Raw genomic sequence first — 18,245 nt, 5'->3', positions numbered from 1 at the left:
GTTGAGATCGGAAGCTTACGCTAGGTTTTCTTTGGTTTCTTGCCTAGCGACGCCTCTTCTTATAATAGAAGTTTTGAAGAGAAATTTAGTATCAGCAAAGCTTCCTACAAATTGCCATTTTTCTCATTTGCATCGGATTATTTTCTCCCCAAAACCAAATGCAATTCTAGTAAACAAACAAGACATTATACTGTGCTACATAAAGGGCTAAGAGTTACTGCATTTAAAACAAAACTCGAGGAGAAAAGTAGCCTTTTCATCTAACATCCAAAAGAAAGGAATACCCCTTGGTCACAAAGGAAGAAGAGCTAAGAATCACCATTATCTTTGACTGTCTCATCCTAAGAACTCTCTGCAGCATTCTCATTTTCAGCTTCCACGTCCTCTTCGTTTTCCATAATATCGATCAACACATCTTGGATGATGCCCGTCACCTCCATCCTTTTTACACATTAGATCTACACCAAAATGGTTTCCCAGCTGTTGACAAATATCATTGAAAGTTGTAGTCTCGAAATCCACTTCTTTCAGTAATTCAACCATTGCAGCATGCACATCTTCTTTGCTAGGTTCTGCCTTTGGATTAACACTTGCTTTGCCTTTTCTTGGTTGCTTGGGAGAAAGCTTCCCAGCACAATTGCTGGAGTGTTTGCCGTTTGGAACCTTGAAATGACATCCCAGATGATTCAATGCTCTGTCACCAGCGGAGAGGATCATTTTCTTAACCTGTACATATGAAATTAAGAATATTTGGGTCAAACATTTTGAGCAAAGAAAAGTTGGGAAACAACACAGTAAATATCATTAGGCCAAATCTAATAATATGAAGGCATGATCTCAAAAATCAGAGATTCAAAACAAAAAAATGAAATAATGCAACCCAACGTACTCTCTGACAAGATATCCTGGTTTAACAATCTCATGTTTGAATTACAGTAATATCACTTCGAAATATACATACTAGTGGAAATCGATATATTAGCATTTAGTCTCATGTTTATCACTTCGATATATCAGCATTTAGTCTCATATGTTTAGAATTGTACCTCTAGCTTGTCTTCCTTTGCTATATGCTTCCGCGGTAGAAAACGTAACTCCTCAGCCAATCGCATGCATTCTCGAATGCTTTCTGGCGAAACAAAGTCTATTGCAACCTTTAAACATGACTGTAAACAGTAATTACTGGATTAGGATATGATGAGATTATGAGAACAAAAATCAACTACGGCTACGGATATCATGAGAACCGATCAACCTAACGAACAAAGCCTATTGGAACTCTCCATTTTTTTTTAGTTTTCAAGGGTTTTAAAAGGCATGGACAAGAACAAATAAAAAACTTAAAAACTAAGGCAAGCCATCAAACTCAGTGATCTGTAAGTACCTTAAGGTTTCTGACTTGATGCGGACATCCAGCTGGCACAAATACTGCATCTCCAAGTTCTCGGACAAAACTCCAAGGTTCAACCCCTAAACCAAAGCAAACATGAAGTTAGACACAGATAGAAAGTTGCAAAACGAATATGAGGCAACAGACTTAAACTGACCATATTCCTCCTTGAGCTTTCTTTTATGCTCTGAAGTCAGATAGAATGACTGATCGTGTATTGGGTGCGTAACCTGTAAATAATGGTAGTAAACATGAGCCGAAGAATCAACGCTTCAATTCATTACAATCACTGCATATTACTTTATCCTACTATAATTTCAACAAGGGAAATGTGGATTCATTAGCTCCAGATATATCAAGTTCTTTCTCGAGTGACAGTAAACATCCATTTAAGAGATTCTTGGGTACCATTATTTCAAACAAAACGATTATACTAAATTACTAATGGCAAGCGAAACTTGGGGTTCCCACCATAGGTGTTACCTTTCATGGGGACAGTATACCAATTGGTATTGGATAATAACAAAACAGATTTCATGGGGACAGTATCCTAACTGGTATTAAATAACATCTTACCTGCTCCACTCGAGAACAGGAGAGGTGCCTGAATTCTCTATGGTGCTTTCTAAGGTATTCCTGTAGCTTTGAAACATCTTCTCTGCGGAAGATATCCCAGAGAGCACCACCAGCACTATTCATTGTGGAATCATCAGATGAAGCAACATTGCGCTCTTTTTTCTTAGGACTATCATCAAATTCTTCATCCTTCCCAGCTTTTCCCATATACTGAGATTCTTTTTGATTATTCGCAGTAGCATGTTTCCCTGACTTCCTTCCTACGTCATTATCACTTTTCCTTTGTGTAGACCCTCTATGATAACCATCACCCCTCTTCCTCTTTCTACCACCCATAAACTCATTTCTCATTTCCATGCTTTTATTTTCCTCTTCACCTGTAGACGCCACAAGTGATTCAACTGGTTCGTGAATGCATGTTTCAGTAGTTAAGCCATTGCAATCAACATTATGGTACTGTTCATTTTCTTTTTTATCTTGAGCCATGTGCCTCTTTTTTAATAAGTTTATATTTTCAAGCTGCGTTTCATAAAGAGGCACCTCTTGAATATGAAACAATACATTCACCTGGTGGCAATGAAACAGAATCAAGAAATCAGTTATGGTCCTCCAAGTAAAAATAAAATTGCTTCACAGGGCAACCACGATCCAGGTACCAATAGAATGAAGCAACAAATAACAAAAAAAATTAGAATTTCAGATGGTTTTGATGAAAGTAGATTTTAGATGCTCCTAATTTTCTTATCAGTAGAGAATTTTCCAAGAGAAAACACTCTAAGCCAACATTATACACTTCAAGGACATGTAGTCCCTATCTAACCACATCTAAAAGGGTTACAAAAATAAAACTCTCAATCAAGAAGATAATAAGGTAAGTAATTTGCATGTTTGCAATCAAATGACAAACAATATACATGAAGTTCCTACCACGTCCGACATGTCGTAATGAAGTTTCGTTACAGAATCACCTCGACCAAGTTCTTCTGCATGCCCATAAGCAATATACGTTTTTGGCCCCAAGTAAGGCTTATCAGCAGCAAGATTGAGACATCCAAACCTGGGATTAGTGTATTCCCGGTATGGTAAGGAAACAATAAAGTCAGCATAATGGCGTGGCAACAGCTCCTCGAATAAATTAGACGGCGGACAGTTCTTCAGTTTGAGCATCTTAGGCCACACATTAGGGTGCATATGACCTTCTGAATAGCCTTTGAAAAATTCAGTTATTTTCACCTCAACCTGCGTCATAAAGAGACCCAACAATAGCATCATTCCTAAGACATACTAAAAAATACGTTGAACACAACTAAGTAGTATCCCACAATTGAGTCTCAATCAATTAGTTAGACAATCCTGAATCCCCATATACTGGAAGACTAGGTATGTAAAATACAATTCAGTGACACGGGAAAGGAAGAAGGACAGCATTATTAATGAAGTAGAACAATATAGAATCTTTGTCAGTATAGAGGAGGATGTTCCCACTGAATATGGTACTGACTTGCACAAATCCATACAATCAACAGCTTTGGCAACTAAGTGTTCGGAACCTTTCATCAACCTGGAAGTTGTTTTCTCACGCAGTGCCCGGCACATAACATTTGGCTCCCAGCTCAAGCCAGATGTTAGCTCTTGCACATTACGAACAATCACGGGCTCTCCTTTGACCCAATGCTTCTGGAAGTTCTCCATGTCCCCATGTTGGATTTCTTTAGCTTCCGGACAGTACAAGCAGTTGCTGTTTTTACCTTTTTGAGAAACAGATCTCCTTAGCTTACTGCTGTCAATGCCCACATCGGTAACAGAGTTAAAACAGGATCTCTGTTGTGTACGAGTGGCAGGATCATCAAAAATTATGCTCTGTTTTGAAATTTGTTCTGCTCTATTTACTAACTCCGACACCCAATTATCCGGAAGAATGTACTTCAGCTCTAGAATACCAGAACGGCAAGATGCACAACTGATGCTGCCAGTATCCACAATTTTCCACTCATTTGTAGCTCGTTTCAACAACCTTGCTTGACCTTTCGAAGGCTTAGCTTTCTTAGCCCGCATAGAAGACTTTGCAAGACTTTTAGAAGGTTTCAACTCTTTAGCATGTGTATATGGTGTACCTTTGTCTATATACTCCTCAGTTATTTCTTCTGCACCCCCAGGTAGCACACCATCACGAATCTCCCGGCAACAGGAAAGGCAAAGATCATACGAACAGTTTGAACAACTTCTGTGCAAGTCAACAATTAAAGTTTGGCAGTTGTCACTGCCCACAAGCCATGTAAACTCAGTAAGTCCAGAAAAATAGGAGGACAACCACACAATGAAACACATATATGAATTACATACCAATAGACACGCTCATTAGGACCACATATAACCTCTTTCATAGATACCTCTTGATGAGATAATCCTGTCCAAAAGGATATCTAGTTAGAGAAAAAGATAACAGTGACAAAATTTTGAGAAAACTTTGCAATGTCTTATACAAATTTTCAAGGATGCGCATTTCCATTTGGTGCATAACTTGCACTGTTGCATGCCTTCAATGTTAAGATAATGTTGCAGTTTTCTAGGGTCCTTTTTAGGTGATTTTTTATCATGTGCCCTTTCTTTTAGCCTCTGTATCATGTGACCTTTCTAATGTTCTATCTTCTATTAATACAGCTACTTCTTTTTGCCTTAAAAAACAAATTGTCCCAGTATCAACTTTGGCGTATTAGTAACATACAAGCATGAGACATGTGTCATTTAACACGACCACAAGCTATAATTAATATATGGAATTCATGAAAGATAGCAGTTCACTCATCGAGACTAGAACCCGAGGAGAGTAAGAATGATGTTTGATGCCCAAGGTTATGAAGGATACTTTGAATCCTAGCCCCTGTCTCCTTTTCCTTCAGTTGTTCTTGGTCAAACTGTTTCAGTATTGGAAGAAGATATCGTAACAGATAAGTATTGTATTCAACCTTTTTTTCTGGATCTAGCTCCATTTCCGACTTCTGCAAAACCTGCACATGTATCATGAGACAAGTATATAAGACTTACCAAGGTAATTAGAAGGTCACAAGTGGTGACAGGCTGACAGCAGTGAACAAGAAAGGAAAAGTAATAGTAGAATAACCTTTGATTTGATGGACGAAGAACGCAAGCACGATTTACAATTGCAAGTTCCATGACAAACTGGGCAAGCCTCTGCAATTGACTCCAATGATATCCCAGGATACCTATAATACACAAACACAGATTCATATATGCTAAATACCACAACCACATCATGTAGAAATAAAATTTACTATCCGAACAATGTGATTTTATAAGCAATTAGATTGTAAACGGCAAGTCCTTGCCCACAAACTGCCAAATAATTTGCATCCTAGCATTGTAAAAACAAGCACACTAAAATTAGTAATATCATCATCATCCAACACAGATTAAAAAAAAAAAAAACTTCACCGCTTTTTGCAAATGCTGGCTTGAATTTTTTTATACAAATTGTTTGAAATTTTTTGGTATCATTCCAAGTATTTATTCCACTAACCAACAGTGTAAAGTTTTACTGAAAAACGTAATTGAAGACCATGACCAAAATGTGTTAGATAAACTCACCATTTGCTTATGCATGGGGTACAAAGTCGTTTCGTTATACAGTTTTTGCATCGAATAACCTCCCCTTTTCTATCATTTGTTTGACACTGATGACACATACGAGACTCCACTTCTTCGCCCTGTTACATAGGAAAAAAAAACAATATTAAGCAAGCAACGGTAAACCCCTAAACCCTTAACATCAAGAAGAATGAATTAAAATTCCAATAAAAAAAAATCAGAGTACTGAGAGTGAACTTACATTAATAATCTGAACCATTTTCCTCTTGTTGCCAACAGAAATCCACTTTCTTTCATGCTTCTTCTTCTTCGTCTTCTTTCCATTAACCTTTGGTTTCTTACTTATATGACGACCCATACTTCAACCTCTCACTCACTCACAGTAATCAAATCCGTTTTAACCAAAAAAACTTCTTTCGCCTCTCACTCTCTGCTTCAACTTTGAACCTCTCTAGAATTCTTTTAGTTTGGGAACCCTAGCCAGAATCTTCTCCGTAAAGTTTTTGGTATTGGGATAAGTGTGAGTGACCCTTGATTTTTTTTTTCCGTACTTTGTGTAGGTGGTGAGTGCAAAATGGAATGGAATGAAATGAGTGAGAGTGGGAAGTTCAGTAGTCGGTATTATATTTAACCTTTTCGTTAAAATTTCAGGAAAAACAAAAAGTATTTACCACGTGGGGCCCAGAGACCGCATGCAGCCGAGCCGTGCCACACCGCTGGGCTGCTGCTGGTGCCCTCACTAGCATCGTGCTTTTTACGCCATTTGAATTTGGTAAATCTTTTCGTTTTCTGATTTTTTTTTTTGAAGTTTGGTAAATCGATCTTGACTTGTGATTCTCCTTCAAAAAAAAATCTTGACTTGTGATCACTTTCCATGAGTAGTACACTATTAAAAGTGGAACGACTTCTCATATTTTGATGGTTGGGCTAATCAGTATTTTCCAACAAAATCACATGTTCTATGCTAAGGAAGATCAAAGACTTCAGTTAAGAAATCCATATCAATTATCTAACACTCCGAGGATCAAAACAAAGGAAGAGGTAAGCAGGGATAATGTCTAGCCTGTAATAGCAAATGGAACTTATTCACCCACCTACTAGTGGCATAAGAAGCTAATAGAGTTCCATTTAATCTTCACCAACAAAAAATTCCAAGCGGAGTAGAAATGTACTAATTATTTTAAGTAAAAACCCTATGGCTTGCCACATATAGTTACAATGTTGGCAAAACCCCTTCCAGTACTACCTACACAAAAATTGGTCACATAAACGTCTTCTAGTCGAGATTATCAGTTACTACCATCGCCATCCTCTTCTTCCTATGGACGTACGATGATCGACTTCAATCTGGCTTCATTAGCAGCCCTGTAAGCACGGACAGGAGATAAATAGAAAGTACGCCAGAGCGTAAAACAGAATAACTATGATAGAGTTTCTTGTTACTAAAAGAGACAGATTCTTCAGATTTAACAATAGAATGGCTTCAGACTTGGAAGAGAAATCAAAATACACCAAAATATGAGAAGGTTCGATAAATAAAATAACAGAAATGATGCTTGGCAAATATATTTGGCAAAACAGAAATGATACTTCTCCCACCGACAGAGTTTATGGATCATATAGGTTGTGAAACAATGTGCAACATTGACTGACGTTCCATATGGGTCATGAACACCCCATCACACGATTCAAAGGAGTATCGCCAGTAAACCCTCTGGCCATGTAAGTTGTGGGTAAACGTGTCCTACACGTTTCTAATAGGCAAAATGAAGAGACTGACATCTAGAAAAATAAGGGACACCTTTAGACAAACAAAATGGTTGCCAAATTTGAATGAGAATCCAAGCACTTACAAATGACGTAATTAATAATAAATATTTAACAAAGGTCGATAAAACTGAACCTGAATGCATCTACAAGCTCTTTGTTTGCAGGATCCAGCGTCAAACCCTTGAAAAAGACATCTGCTGCTTCGCCGTACCTCTGTGATAAAAGAAATCAACAAATAAATTAAGATGTGATATGTCTGGGGAAAACCGAAAAAGCAATGTGAGGCAAAGACACAGACTTTCAGAATGTTGAGTGCTACGCCTGCCCTGTAGTATGCCTTTGGCCAATCAGGCCTTAAAGATATGCATTCAGTTGCATCCCTTAACGCTTCATCTCCGTCTCGCTTACATGCATAACACGCACTCCTATTGGATAGTAGAGTTGCATCTGTTGGAGCAACTTTCAACGCCTGTATTTCCATCACCAAAATTTAATTGCGAAAGCAGTCACAACTCACAACAGACAAGAGGAAACCCAAGAAAATAGGACTATAAGAATGAAAACGTAGAAAGTAGTTCAGATTTCAGACAGTGAGAAACTAGGACTTCTAAAACAAAGTCTGACACATGTAAAAATTGGCTGGCTGAAAAGATTTCACGGCGTCTCTTGTTAATCTACTATTATTATTTGTCCTCTCCATAACCAGACTTAGAGTGGATGATGTTAATACAGTATTTCGTACCGCTTAATTAGTCCCCTAAATTATAGATAATATCAATGATCATTATAGTAATAAGGCTAAACAAACTTCATAAAGCAATTAATTATTGCAATTGATAAGCTACTAATATGATTGATGATACCAGGACGTAAATCAGTTCTTAACTTCCAATAGATCCATGCACTACCGGAAGCCCAGAAACCCCTAGTAAGTACTAGTCAACTTTTTAAAGATCATAGTTATGGTAGCTTTCAGCTGTAAGTCTACTCTGGAAGCATACACTCATTCTACTATATAATGGAAATGTGATGTGCACCTTAGTTACTCGTGATTAAGTGAAGGTTAAAGTAATTTGCTTGCCCCGCCTGAAAAATGGTGCATCTTATTGCCTATTACGATGGAACTACAAACACTCATGGTAGACTTGGACGAAAAAGGAAGCACCAAATAGCCGTGTTGAACTTAACATGCATATTATACCAAACAAGCTGATAACTAACCCTACATTCACTTACCACTGTACTCATTAATTGTGTGCAATCAGAAATATAGATGTAAAGCTTGAAGACATAAATATTCACCATCAGCAACAACACTAGTAGGCTATATAAATTAACTCATGAAACTAAGTTTACTCTTACATATCACCACTTAAATGTTATTCAATTACCATTATGTTACTGAGGGATCATTTGCTTTCAAAGTTAATGATAAATACCTCTGAGTACCACGTCGCTGCCAAAAAATACTGCTTTTTGTGAAATGCTTCTGCCACCTTCCTTTTTCCTTCAAGAAACGTCTCAAAAGCTTCAGGTTTCTTCTGTTCAAAAGTTCGGAATTTTCGTATTGTTAAAGACTTCAGAAACGAACTGGAAGTACAAGGCATTTAAAAAAACGTAAAATGGCAGTAGGAGATGTGAAATGATGGTTATTGCACTGATTCATCATAACGTGACACATATTATCCTTTGATGTAATTTTACTTCATTATGCCTCCATCCCTTTACTTCCTTTTAGTGTTCTTATATTCGTTTTGAATTGCAGAGTTTTTCCAAAAGATTTAAGCCAAGAAATGCAGATGAGCTTTAAAGCCTTTAGTTCTTCCCTTGTCCTTGTAACCTCTGCAACCATAACTGCTTAAGTTTGTAAAAGATACACTGGTCTATTATTCTTGATAAAACTAGGGCCTCTACTTATTTAAGTGGCTATCCCATAGCGTACTGTTTTAAGGGTTGTATAATGTTGTAAATGTACATCTACTTCCTAACATAAGGGCCTGCTAGGTAATAGTTGTCAGGCATCTGCAGTATTTGATATTGATATTGATGCAAATGACATATGGAGGAAAAAGGTGAGGTCGTGAAGGATTACTGTAAGTGCAAACAGACGGAAGTATTTCCTCCCATTTTCCTCAATATATAAGGAAGTCCGACTCAAGTTAACACATAATTACAGTTAGAAGTCAACTCATCACTTGTGTAAGATATAGATTCTGTACCTTCTTCTTCTTTTTTGTGGCCTCAGAATGCACGTGCTCCATAAGTCCAGCAATTGTCCAGTTCGGATATGTTGGAATGCCAGAAGTCACAGGAAATAGAATCTCAACGATTTCATTATTACCCTCTTTGGCAGCATTTTCTACTGCAGTCATCCCTTTCTGTGTTTAAAATAAAAAAGAAGTTTGATTCCATAAGCTGGATCATAAGATAACATGGCATCCAGTCAATCCAGTTCTCTCAAATGGTATTGCCAATTTTCTTGACTTCTGATGGAAAAGTTAGTCATACCCACACACAACCAGCCTGCCACTTATATTCTCAAGGATATGGGTTTTCATGCAAGAGGGTATCTTGGCAAACCTTTTAATTGTAAAGAAGGTGTAGCACACTAAGACTATGATGGTATGAATTTCGATAGAAGTGGGTCGAATAACTCCAAAGTATAAGAAATTGCATTTTATTTAACAGTCTCATAGGCATACTACCTTTCACCTGTTCTTGTAAACCAGGGTGCAACCCCAATTTACCCTATCGGATGAACATCCTTAGAGTGCCATAGGGGTTAGCTGAACCCGTGACGGAGGGATCGCAATGGGCCCACAAAGTCATTTATATGGAAATAAAAGATGATTTGAACTGGAGAGAAATTAATAAGCGGCTAAGTATTAGGTATCCATACTATATCTGTAACATTTGGATCAGCACCAGCCTCCAGTAAGCGCACAACAAATTGTGTTAGCCCATAATCTACTTCCAATATCAGAGGGGCAAATCCACATGATTTGGCATTTGGATCGGCACCTGCCTAGAGACATGCGAGAAAAGAAAGGTAAGATTTTATTAGTTATCAAGATATGCGGGTTACATAAAAGTTTAATCTACTGCCAATATCAGAGGGGAAAATCCACATGATTTGGCATTTGGATCGGCACCTGCCTAGAGACATGCGAGAAAAGAAAGGTAAGATTTTATTAGTTATCAAGATATGCGGGAAAATTACATAAAAGTTTAGGAGGACAGAGCACTACATCTTCAAGAAGATTCTGAGATAAGATTTACAATAGCATGTGGCCCGGAGTATTATGTTATGACCAGGTCCATAATTATCTTTCACATTATTATGCTTTTATTTATTTATGTTCATGATTTCAATTTATAATGAACCAGAAACATTAATTTTAAGCATATCTAAGTTGTGTGCACTTATGACCAGCAAGCGTGATGTATCCATGTCATCCATATTAACCAGGGTGTGGGTACTTAGGGTACCCGACTCTCGGATTGTGTGAAGCACCAGCCTGTGTAACGGTGCTCATATGTTGAGTTAACAATCACCTTTGGGCCTAGAAAACAAGCTATACACTGGCAGAAGAAAATGGCACAAACTAAGAAAAAGAAGTTCAGAAACAAACTCAAATATAAAAGTTACCACCAGTGGTTTTACTCACAAATGGTCAAACAGATAAATAACGGGATGAGTTCATACAAGAAGGAACTGTAATCTAGAAACACTAGATGTAGATATTGTGTAAATTCCTTCAAAAAAAATCTGAGTAGATAAATATATATTGTTACTACCTGCAATACATTTCTCAGAAACATCTGAGAAGATAATATCATAATAATTAATAAGACACTATGCCATCAGAAGGTTGAGACCTTTTTGTACCTGTAGTAAAAGATCCATGATTTGCAGTGAATTGTTAATAATAGTCGAATTCACCGGTGTAACCACACCAAACAACCCTACATTAGGCTGCATACATGAAGGAGCATAGATTTAGTGAACAGCCCAACCAAGTTGGAAAACCAATTGTAGAATCATTTGTGCACTACACAATACTCCAACTGTTCTCGAGTAGATAATCAAGTCATTTTATACAAAAGCAGGTTAGAGAGTTGCATAAAGTTCCTGAACCATAAGAAACTAACATCTCCTTTTTCTATAAAAGATAACTGAAAGATTGTAACAATGCCCTGTTTTTATTTTTCTTTGTTGATCAACTACTTGAAAAAGAATAACTGTTTATTTAGTGGTGGAGAAGTCTACTCACATCTGCATGGTGATCCAACAAAACTTTAACAGCATCAACCTGGCCAAGAACAGCAGCATATGATAGGGCTGTGCCAGATCTAGTCGCAACATTAATGCGAATACCTTTTGAAAGTAACAATGTCTGTATCTTTCTATCACCTGCAGATAAAGCGGGCATATGAAATCCACGCCAATTTATATTTCCAAAATCCAAATGCAAAAAAGAAAAACATATATTATAGATGAACAGGCAGCGTCTTTATGCTATTTTTGGGATAAAGAAGTAGCAACATGAAGATGTCTACATTGCTCCAGTTGGACCGAGCACCAACTTGACACATATTGATATATCTCAAGGTTCACTACAGGAGATTCCCAACAGATTCGCATTCATGTATACTGTATACATCTAACTCTCCTTAAGTAAATATGCATGTACCAAGTGTTTGCGTATGCGGCCAGAGGTAAGCCATAAGCCTCAATCTTCCAATGCTCTAGAAAACTCCAAACAACATAAAAAATTCTAAAAAATGAACTCATGGAGGATAAAAAGTTTTCGAGAAGGATCATCTAAGCCTTAACCAAGCATGCTTGTCTAATGCAGAATAGAGTCTCACAGCAAGAGAATTTTTGCAAGGAAAGCTAAAGCCCAATGATCTGGATAAAATAAAGCATATCTATCAGAAAAGATAAGAAGTAAAAAAAACTATTATCAAACTGGAATATATCCACATAACAGTACTAAGAACAATCTTTTTTTTTATACGCAGTCCCTTCTAAAGGAAATGCTCAGTCCTTGTAGGATGTGGCACAGTCCTAACAGAAAGTTTTCCTTAAAAGGGCAAAGATAAGAATGGAATTTTTTCCAACCAGGCAAAAATCAGTCTGATATTTTACTTGTATGCCAATCGCAAACCAGTCAAAAGGGATTATCTACAAGAATGGTCTCCTTGGGAATGACAGTATGTTAGACAGTTCAAGTATTCCATGTTCTTAAAAATACAACTATTGAAACTCATAAAAGCATAGCATTAGTTAAGGCGAAGATGCAAGAAAGGACGCCTTGGTCGATGGTTTTGCTGGATACATATAGGTTGCGTAATATTATACTGTTGTACAAAATAAGGTTAACAACTAGTAATAAACTAAATTTTACTGGGATATGGTAGCAGGAAAAGTTTAAGCTAGGAATGGGCTTTCCTCACCCGCTAATCGGATCTTCGCACGTCGTTACGTCTATAAGTAGACGTGCATTTATTGCAATTATGTCTAGATAAGGAAACTACCATCAACACACAAAGTCAAATTGCTTTCACTTACTAAATATTAAGTGGAAATTATAAACAAGTTCACGCACAAGGACATAAATATATAAATAGACAACAGGTAGTTTTAGAAGAATGTACAACTGATGTTCTTAGGTTGAAGATATGGGAGGTACCTCCCAATACAGCATAATGCAAAGGAGTATTAGCTGTACTATTTGGATCATTTGATCCATCAGGATTGGCGCCCTTCTCAAAAAGATACTCGACAGTGTTAAGTTGTCCTTTAACAGCTCCATAAGATAAGGGAGTTACACCTGAAAAACAAAAACAACAATAAGATCAATTTTTATTTTAGTTGAAGAGGTTTCCCTTTATGTTTCACGCGGATCGTTAGGGAAAATGCAAACATGATTGTTCAAACAGTTAATCCAAGTTCCATTCAGTCCCTCCTCAACTATGTCTATTCAGGCACGATATGCAAAGTATTCTAGTCCCATCACATCATTCGGAAGAAGGCTGCCGTGAATCAAAAAATGAACAATAGGTCATGGTGAAATCATCAATCCCAAAATGGACAAACTTAACAAGCAAATATTTTATTAATAGGAGACTTAAAATCTTTCATGAAGTGCTTGAATTTGTATTGTTCAAGCAAACAACTTTCGGAAGATCCACCACATCTTGTTGACAACCGTCATCATACTTAAAAGAATTACCATAACAATTTTTCCTAATCAATAACGAACAACAACTAAATCCATGGACAACGGCTCATAGTGAAATCTGCTCTCCAGGAGTTTAACCTCCAAGGAAACAAAAATTAAAGTTACATTGAAACCAAATCAGAAATGGAATATATCAAAAGTACGTAACTAAATCATTATAAAGAAAGATATTACCATGATTATCTTTCACATCAATATCAAGATTCAACTCTTCAAGCAAGTATCTACAAACATCAACTCTTCCTCCAGCAGCAGCAAACGCAAGAGATCCTCTTCCATCTCCATCCACAAGACGTTGGACCGTTATTGATAAACCTTCACCTCTCTTATCGTAACATGAAGCGACCTCTGAAAATCATACAAATATCTTCAGAAACAAAAAATTATAATAATGGGGAAATTAGGCTCAGACCCAACCCATGGATAACCCATAATATGAGGCCCTTAATTAAAAAAAGTTTAAATCTAGGCCCCGAGTTTTTAAAAGACCTTGATACCCTTATGCATATTGTCAAGCCCATAATTAAATAAAATTTAAATCTAGGCCCAAAATTATTAAATCTAGGCCCGAAATTATTAAAATACAGTACGAAGGTGTAAACAGAAACCAGAAGTTACACATCCTTATGATATGTGTAATGCAAAGTTACACTTGTATATATATGCAAATAAATAGACATCAAAAAAAAACACAAAAAAAAAAGTTATTACTTTAATATTCATTTACAATAATTTCTTAGCATGTGTAACTAGAAGTTACACACGCATCTGTTTAGTGTAATTGAGAGTTACATATGTGTCTATCTAGTGTAACTGAGAGTTACACATGCATCTGACTTGTGTATTCAGCGTCAACTCCAGTTCCAGCGAGACCATTACCACGTTTAAGCAATTAGCTTTTATGAAGTTATCTAAAACCTGAAATATAACAACAAGCAATCAGTATTTATACGATTAAAATGAACAGTACATAAAACAATGTATATTTCAGTTTCACAAGCATCTGACTAGTGTAGCTAGCGGTTACACATGCATCTGAATTGTGTAACTGAGAGTTACACATGCATATAACATGTGTAACTAGGAGATACACATTCATATGGCTAGTGTAGCTAGCAGTTACACATGCATATGACTAGTGTAACTAGGAGTTACACATACATATTGATATGTGTACCCAAAATCAGTATGTGTAAGTAAAAGTTACACATCTACGTAGAAACTACACATCTAATTTGCATGTGTAACTGGTATCTACACATCTAATTAGCATGTGTAACTAATAGTTACACATGCATCTCACTTGTGTAACTAAGAGTTACACATGTATCTAATCAGTCTAATAATCAGTATTATCCTACCATTCTGTAATCTGGAGATAATGCATCATTATTATACATTGTTTGAGGCATGTAATTGAGATCTAAAATGTGGTTTTCAAGAATTATCATCTCATATGAAGGACAAATGATTAAGTCAACAGGGTTGAGCTTTTACCTCTGAGGTGGCAACGACACACTATTTCCAGATATATGAATCCCATGCTTCTTATGAAACAATTCATCACCCTGAAAATTGCAGCACAGTAGTCAGTACCAGACAATACAAGATCCCTAAAATTTTCAAAGTGAAAACCAAAATCAATATCCGAATCTAAAAGCAATTCAGCACAAGAAACATATTCATCAATCTCGCAAATGGAAATCAAAACATGTATGCAACATATAATGCGCATCAGAAACTCTTGGCGGCATATTATCCATCAAAATTTAACAGCAAAAAGTATATAACAAAGGCATATCCTCACCTTAGCTCCAACTACAACACCACCACCACCACCGGCTCCAAAACCTGCACATATACCACCACCGCCACTTATTAGCCAGAGGAGATCCTTCATACAAAGAATTTCACTAACACAATAATGCTACTCAAGATGAACACGCTAACTGAAACAGTTGGGTTTCATGGTGCTTAGCAGGTACACATGTAATGGCTTATGTAAACGGCAGTTACACTTGCATATGGCTTGTGTAATCTCCGTTACACATCCATATGCTTGTGTACTCAGAGCATATAAATTATCTTCATCAGCGCTAGAAACAGGGATATCACATAGAGTTGCTCAATAAATAAGATAAATGACACTTACAACATATGATGTATCTCAGCTTTAGCTTTCTCCTTCTCATTAAGCATTGGAGTCTAATGATCTGGACTTGACTATGCTCCAGAGTCGCTTTTCTGCATTAGAAACTGCTGAAACATTAAACATAATAAAATCATTAAACTGAAATATCCTATGCAACCACATGATATCATTTTTGCTCGTCTAATGCATAATATGTAATAGTTATATTTTCTCATTTCATGTCATACAAGTTTCGCAGAATACGACATAACAAACTTCCAAAAGAATGTACTTGCACGAAGCTATGGGACTGAACAAAGGATAAAACCATCTAGCAAGTGGAAGAAACATAAACTCCATCTTTCAAGTTTTCTTGAGTAATATATGTGGTTTTACAGCATGTGTAACTAGCAGTTACACATCCATATAGCTTGTGTAACTACTAGTTACACATCCATATAACTACTGAAATACAAGCTCAGCAAGACCAGTGACAAAGAAAATAACCCATGTAAACTAGAGACTCTAAAAGCTACTACTTATCCAACCAACATAAGCTCAAACATGAAATTTTATGCTATTTCAATCAACTAATAACGGATAGAAGTTTCATATTAGGTTACATATGCATATCCCATCAAATTAGCATAGTTACACATCTATTTTGCATGTGTAACTAATATATACACATCAATTTAGCTTGTGTAACTAGAAGTTACACATCTAATTAGCATGTGTAACTACTAGTTACACATCCATAGTCTACCAATACTATGCTGGTAAAAAAGCCTTACACTGTGAAGTGGGAAACCTGGTAAAAGTTCATACACAAGAAAATTGTACTACATGTAATCGGCAGTTACACATTCATATATCATGTGTAATTCGCAGTTACATATGTCATAAGCATATGTAATAGGAAGTTACACATGCATATGGCATGTGTAAGCCGCAGTTACACTTCAGTGTTTTTTAAAGCCATCTTACCATTGGGAGAATAGATACTGAGATGAATTGGATCGGTAGAGATAGATTTGGAGCGTCATGTCCCTTTATTTGTTTCATCTGCGATCTCCTATCTCAGAGCAGCTACATAAATATAACAGATAAGCATGTTAGATGAAATTTATCAAATTGGGTCAGTTGTACAAATTATACTTAAATTTCAGAGAATCAAATGCTTAACGAGGACACCTTTGTATATCAAACAACAAAATTAGTTACAATGATGACCAAAATTTGCAGAGTAACCAAAACAGACCTAGGACCACGTAAAAAACAGATTAAACATACTTCCAACATTTGCAGAGTAACCAAAACATTTGCAGCATGACATCGGAAAATGAAGTACCTAACAACCAAATAACTAAGACACAACCAGTGAGAAACAACCAAAAAATTTACCTCAAGAGAAAAACATTGGCAGCATGGCATCTGAAATGAAGTACCTATAATCATCTTTATCAGTTGACTTCTACTTCTCAGCACTGCTTTCTTTCATATATGTCAACACATATGAGCCTGGTGATAAGGATGAATCAGAGCTTTCTAATTTCTCAGAAAAGTACAACAATTGAGCAATCAAACTCTTTTGTGATTCAAGAGTGTTTTCTGTTGTTTCATATATAGCCACTTGGATAAACAAACTAACCAATGAAGCAGTTCTCATTCAATTTATCAATTCTGATATCACCAGTGCCTCCTCATCCTCCTAAAGAACCCCTACCTACACCACCAACATCACCAGACCAGTTCATATGAGTGGATGAAAAATCAAATCAAATCTATGGGTAACAGAGACAATGATTCTTTGATACTGAATCTCAAAACATTATTTTAGATCGTAGCTACAAATTAAGATTTACGACGAATAGATATGGATTTTTTGTTCAAGTTTTTTCAAAAAATCTAAATCAAAACAACCAGAGTGAGTAGAAAATTGTAGATCTATGCTTCGATTTCAATTAGGATAGGTTAATTAAAAAAAAATGAAGATATAGGTTCTGAAAACCCTAAAATCCTTAAGAGAAGATGATACTTATACGCAAAATCATGCTCATCTTTCCCATGATTAAGGATCTAAACTCTAATTAAGGATCAGATAATGAAATCGAGATTAATTTTCATTTTTTTTTCAAAATCATTAAAATCAAACCACGAGAAATTTGATTTCAACTCGAAATCGATTAATGAAAGCTTTAAAGGAAGATTAACTTACCTTTCAATTCGTTTTTCCTGATGTTTCTCTTCGATTTCTTTGGTTAATTATCAGACTAAACAAATCATCTGCATCTTCCGTAAGATCTATCTTTTGATCAGATTCAATCGATCTTTGACATAAATGAAACTACAGAGGCATAAAAGGAGAAGATGCAATCAATCGTTGTTGTTGCAGTCGAAGATTTGATGAAGACGAAGAAGATTTGATGCAGTCGAAAATGAATCTCAGGAACCCTAGAAACCATTGTTCTACAACAGAGAGAGATAAAGATGAAAGAGAAAGAGAATACAGAAATGAAAAGAA

The 18,245-nt window shown here is 36.3% G+C and overlaps 2 protein-coding genes and 1 long non-coding RNA gene across 3 annotated transcripts; all 3 read right to left on the bottom strand.

The window, feature by feature from the left end:
* Window positions 1-118: 118 nt before the first annotated feature.
* On the bottom strand, window positions 119-6,339 carry LOC113313020 (lysine-specific demethylase JMJ25-like). Its single transcript, XM_026561746.1, has 12 exons — window positions 5,814-6,339; window positions 5,573-5,691; window positions 5,088-5,190; window positions 4,833-4,974; window positions 4,310-4,373; window positions 3,305-4,226; window positions 2,894-3,250; window positions 1,967-2,533; window positions 1,548-1,620; window positions 1,385-1,470; window positions 1,047-1,166; window positions 119-726 (listed from the first exon to the last, which is right to left on the bottom strand). Exons 1-12 carry the CDS (start codon window positions 5,928-5,930, stop codon window positions 370-372), a joined length of 3,027 nt encoding a protein of 1,008 aa, XP_026417531.1. The 5' UTR covers window positions 5,931-6,339; the 3' UTR covers window positions 119-369.
* Window positions 6,340-6,631: 292 nt separating this feature from the next.
* Window positions 6,632-15,490, bottom strand: LOC113313019 (homeobox protein Wariai-like). The gene is made up of 13 exons (XM_026561745.1): window positions 15,398-15,490; window positions 15,088-15,158; window positions 14,952-14,962; window positions 13,765-13,938; window positions 13,039-13,179; window positions 11,617-11,756; window positions 11,232-11,318; window positions 10,242-10,367; window positions 9,562-9,720; window positions 8,782-8,883; window positions 7,641-7,811; window positions 7,476-7,555; window positions 6,632-6,937 (listed from the first exon to the last, which is right to left on the bottom strand). The coding sequence occupies exons 1-13, from the start codon at window positions 15,488-15,490 to the stop codon at window positions 6,892-6,894; spliced, it is 1,401 nt and encodes a 466-aa protein (XP_026417530.1). The 3' UTR covers window positions 6,632-6,891.
* A 1,688-nt stretch (window positions 15,491-17,178) lies between these two features.
* LOC113313770 lies at window positions 17,179-17,986 on the bottom strand. Its single transcript, XR_003342040.1, has 3 exons — window positions 17,940-17,986; window positions 17,373-17,447; window positions 17,179-17,242 (listed from the first exon to the last, which is right to left on the bottom strand). It is a non-coding gene; the product is annotated as an uncharacterized LOC113313770 (long non-coding RNA).
* Window positions 17,987-18,245: the final 259 nt, after the last annotated feature.

The sequence above is a fragment of the Papaver somniferum genome, chromosome 9, assembly GCF_003573695.1.
Source record: "Papaver somniferum cultivar HN1 chromosome 9, ASM357369v1, whole genome shotgun sequence".
Taxonomy (NCBI): domain Eukaryota; kingdom Viridiplantae; phylum Streptophyta; class Magnoliopsida; order Ranunculales; family Papaveraceae; genus Papaver; species Papaver somniferum.
The sequence above is the reverse complement of the archived record's forward strand: the minus strand, read 5'-3'. Positions and strand labels throughout refer to the sequence as shown.

Excerpts from the sequence above, each read along its gene's own strand:
- LOC113313020 (XM_026561746.1), bottom strand. The coding sequence starts at position 5,930 with ATGGGTCGTCATATAAGTAAGAAACCAAAGGTTAATGGAAAGAAGACG. Across the intron at positions 5,191-5,572 it reads ACCCCATGCATAAGCAAATG|GTATCCTGGGATATCATTGG; the intron begins GTGAGTTTATCT and ends TGTGTATTATAG. Across the intron at positions 1,621-1,966 it reads CCTGTTCTCGAGTGGAGCAG|GTTACGCACCCAATACACGA; the intron begins GTAAGATGTTAT and ends CATTATTTACAG.
- LOC113313019 (XM_026561745.1), bottom strand. The coding sequence starts at position 15,490 with ATGAAGGATCTCCTCTGGCTAATAAGTGGCGGTGGTGGTATATGTGCA. Across the intron at positions 13,180-13,764 it reads TGATGTGAAAGATAATCATG|GTGTAACTCCCTTATCTTAT; the intron begins GTAATATCTTTC and ends TTTGTTTTTCAG. Across the intron at positions 11,319-11,616 it reads TGTTGGATCACCATGCAGAT|CCTAATGTAGGGTTGTTTGG; the intron begins GTGAGTAGACTT and ends TCATGTATGCAG.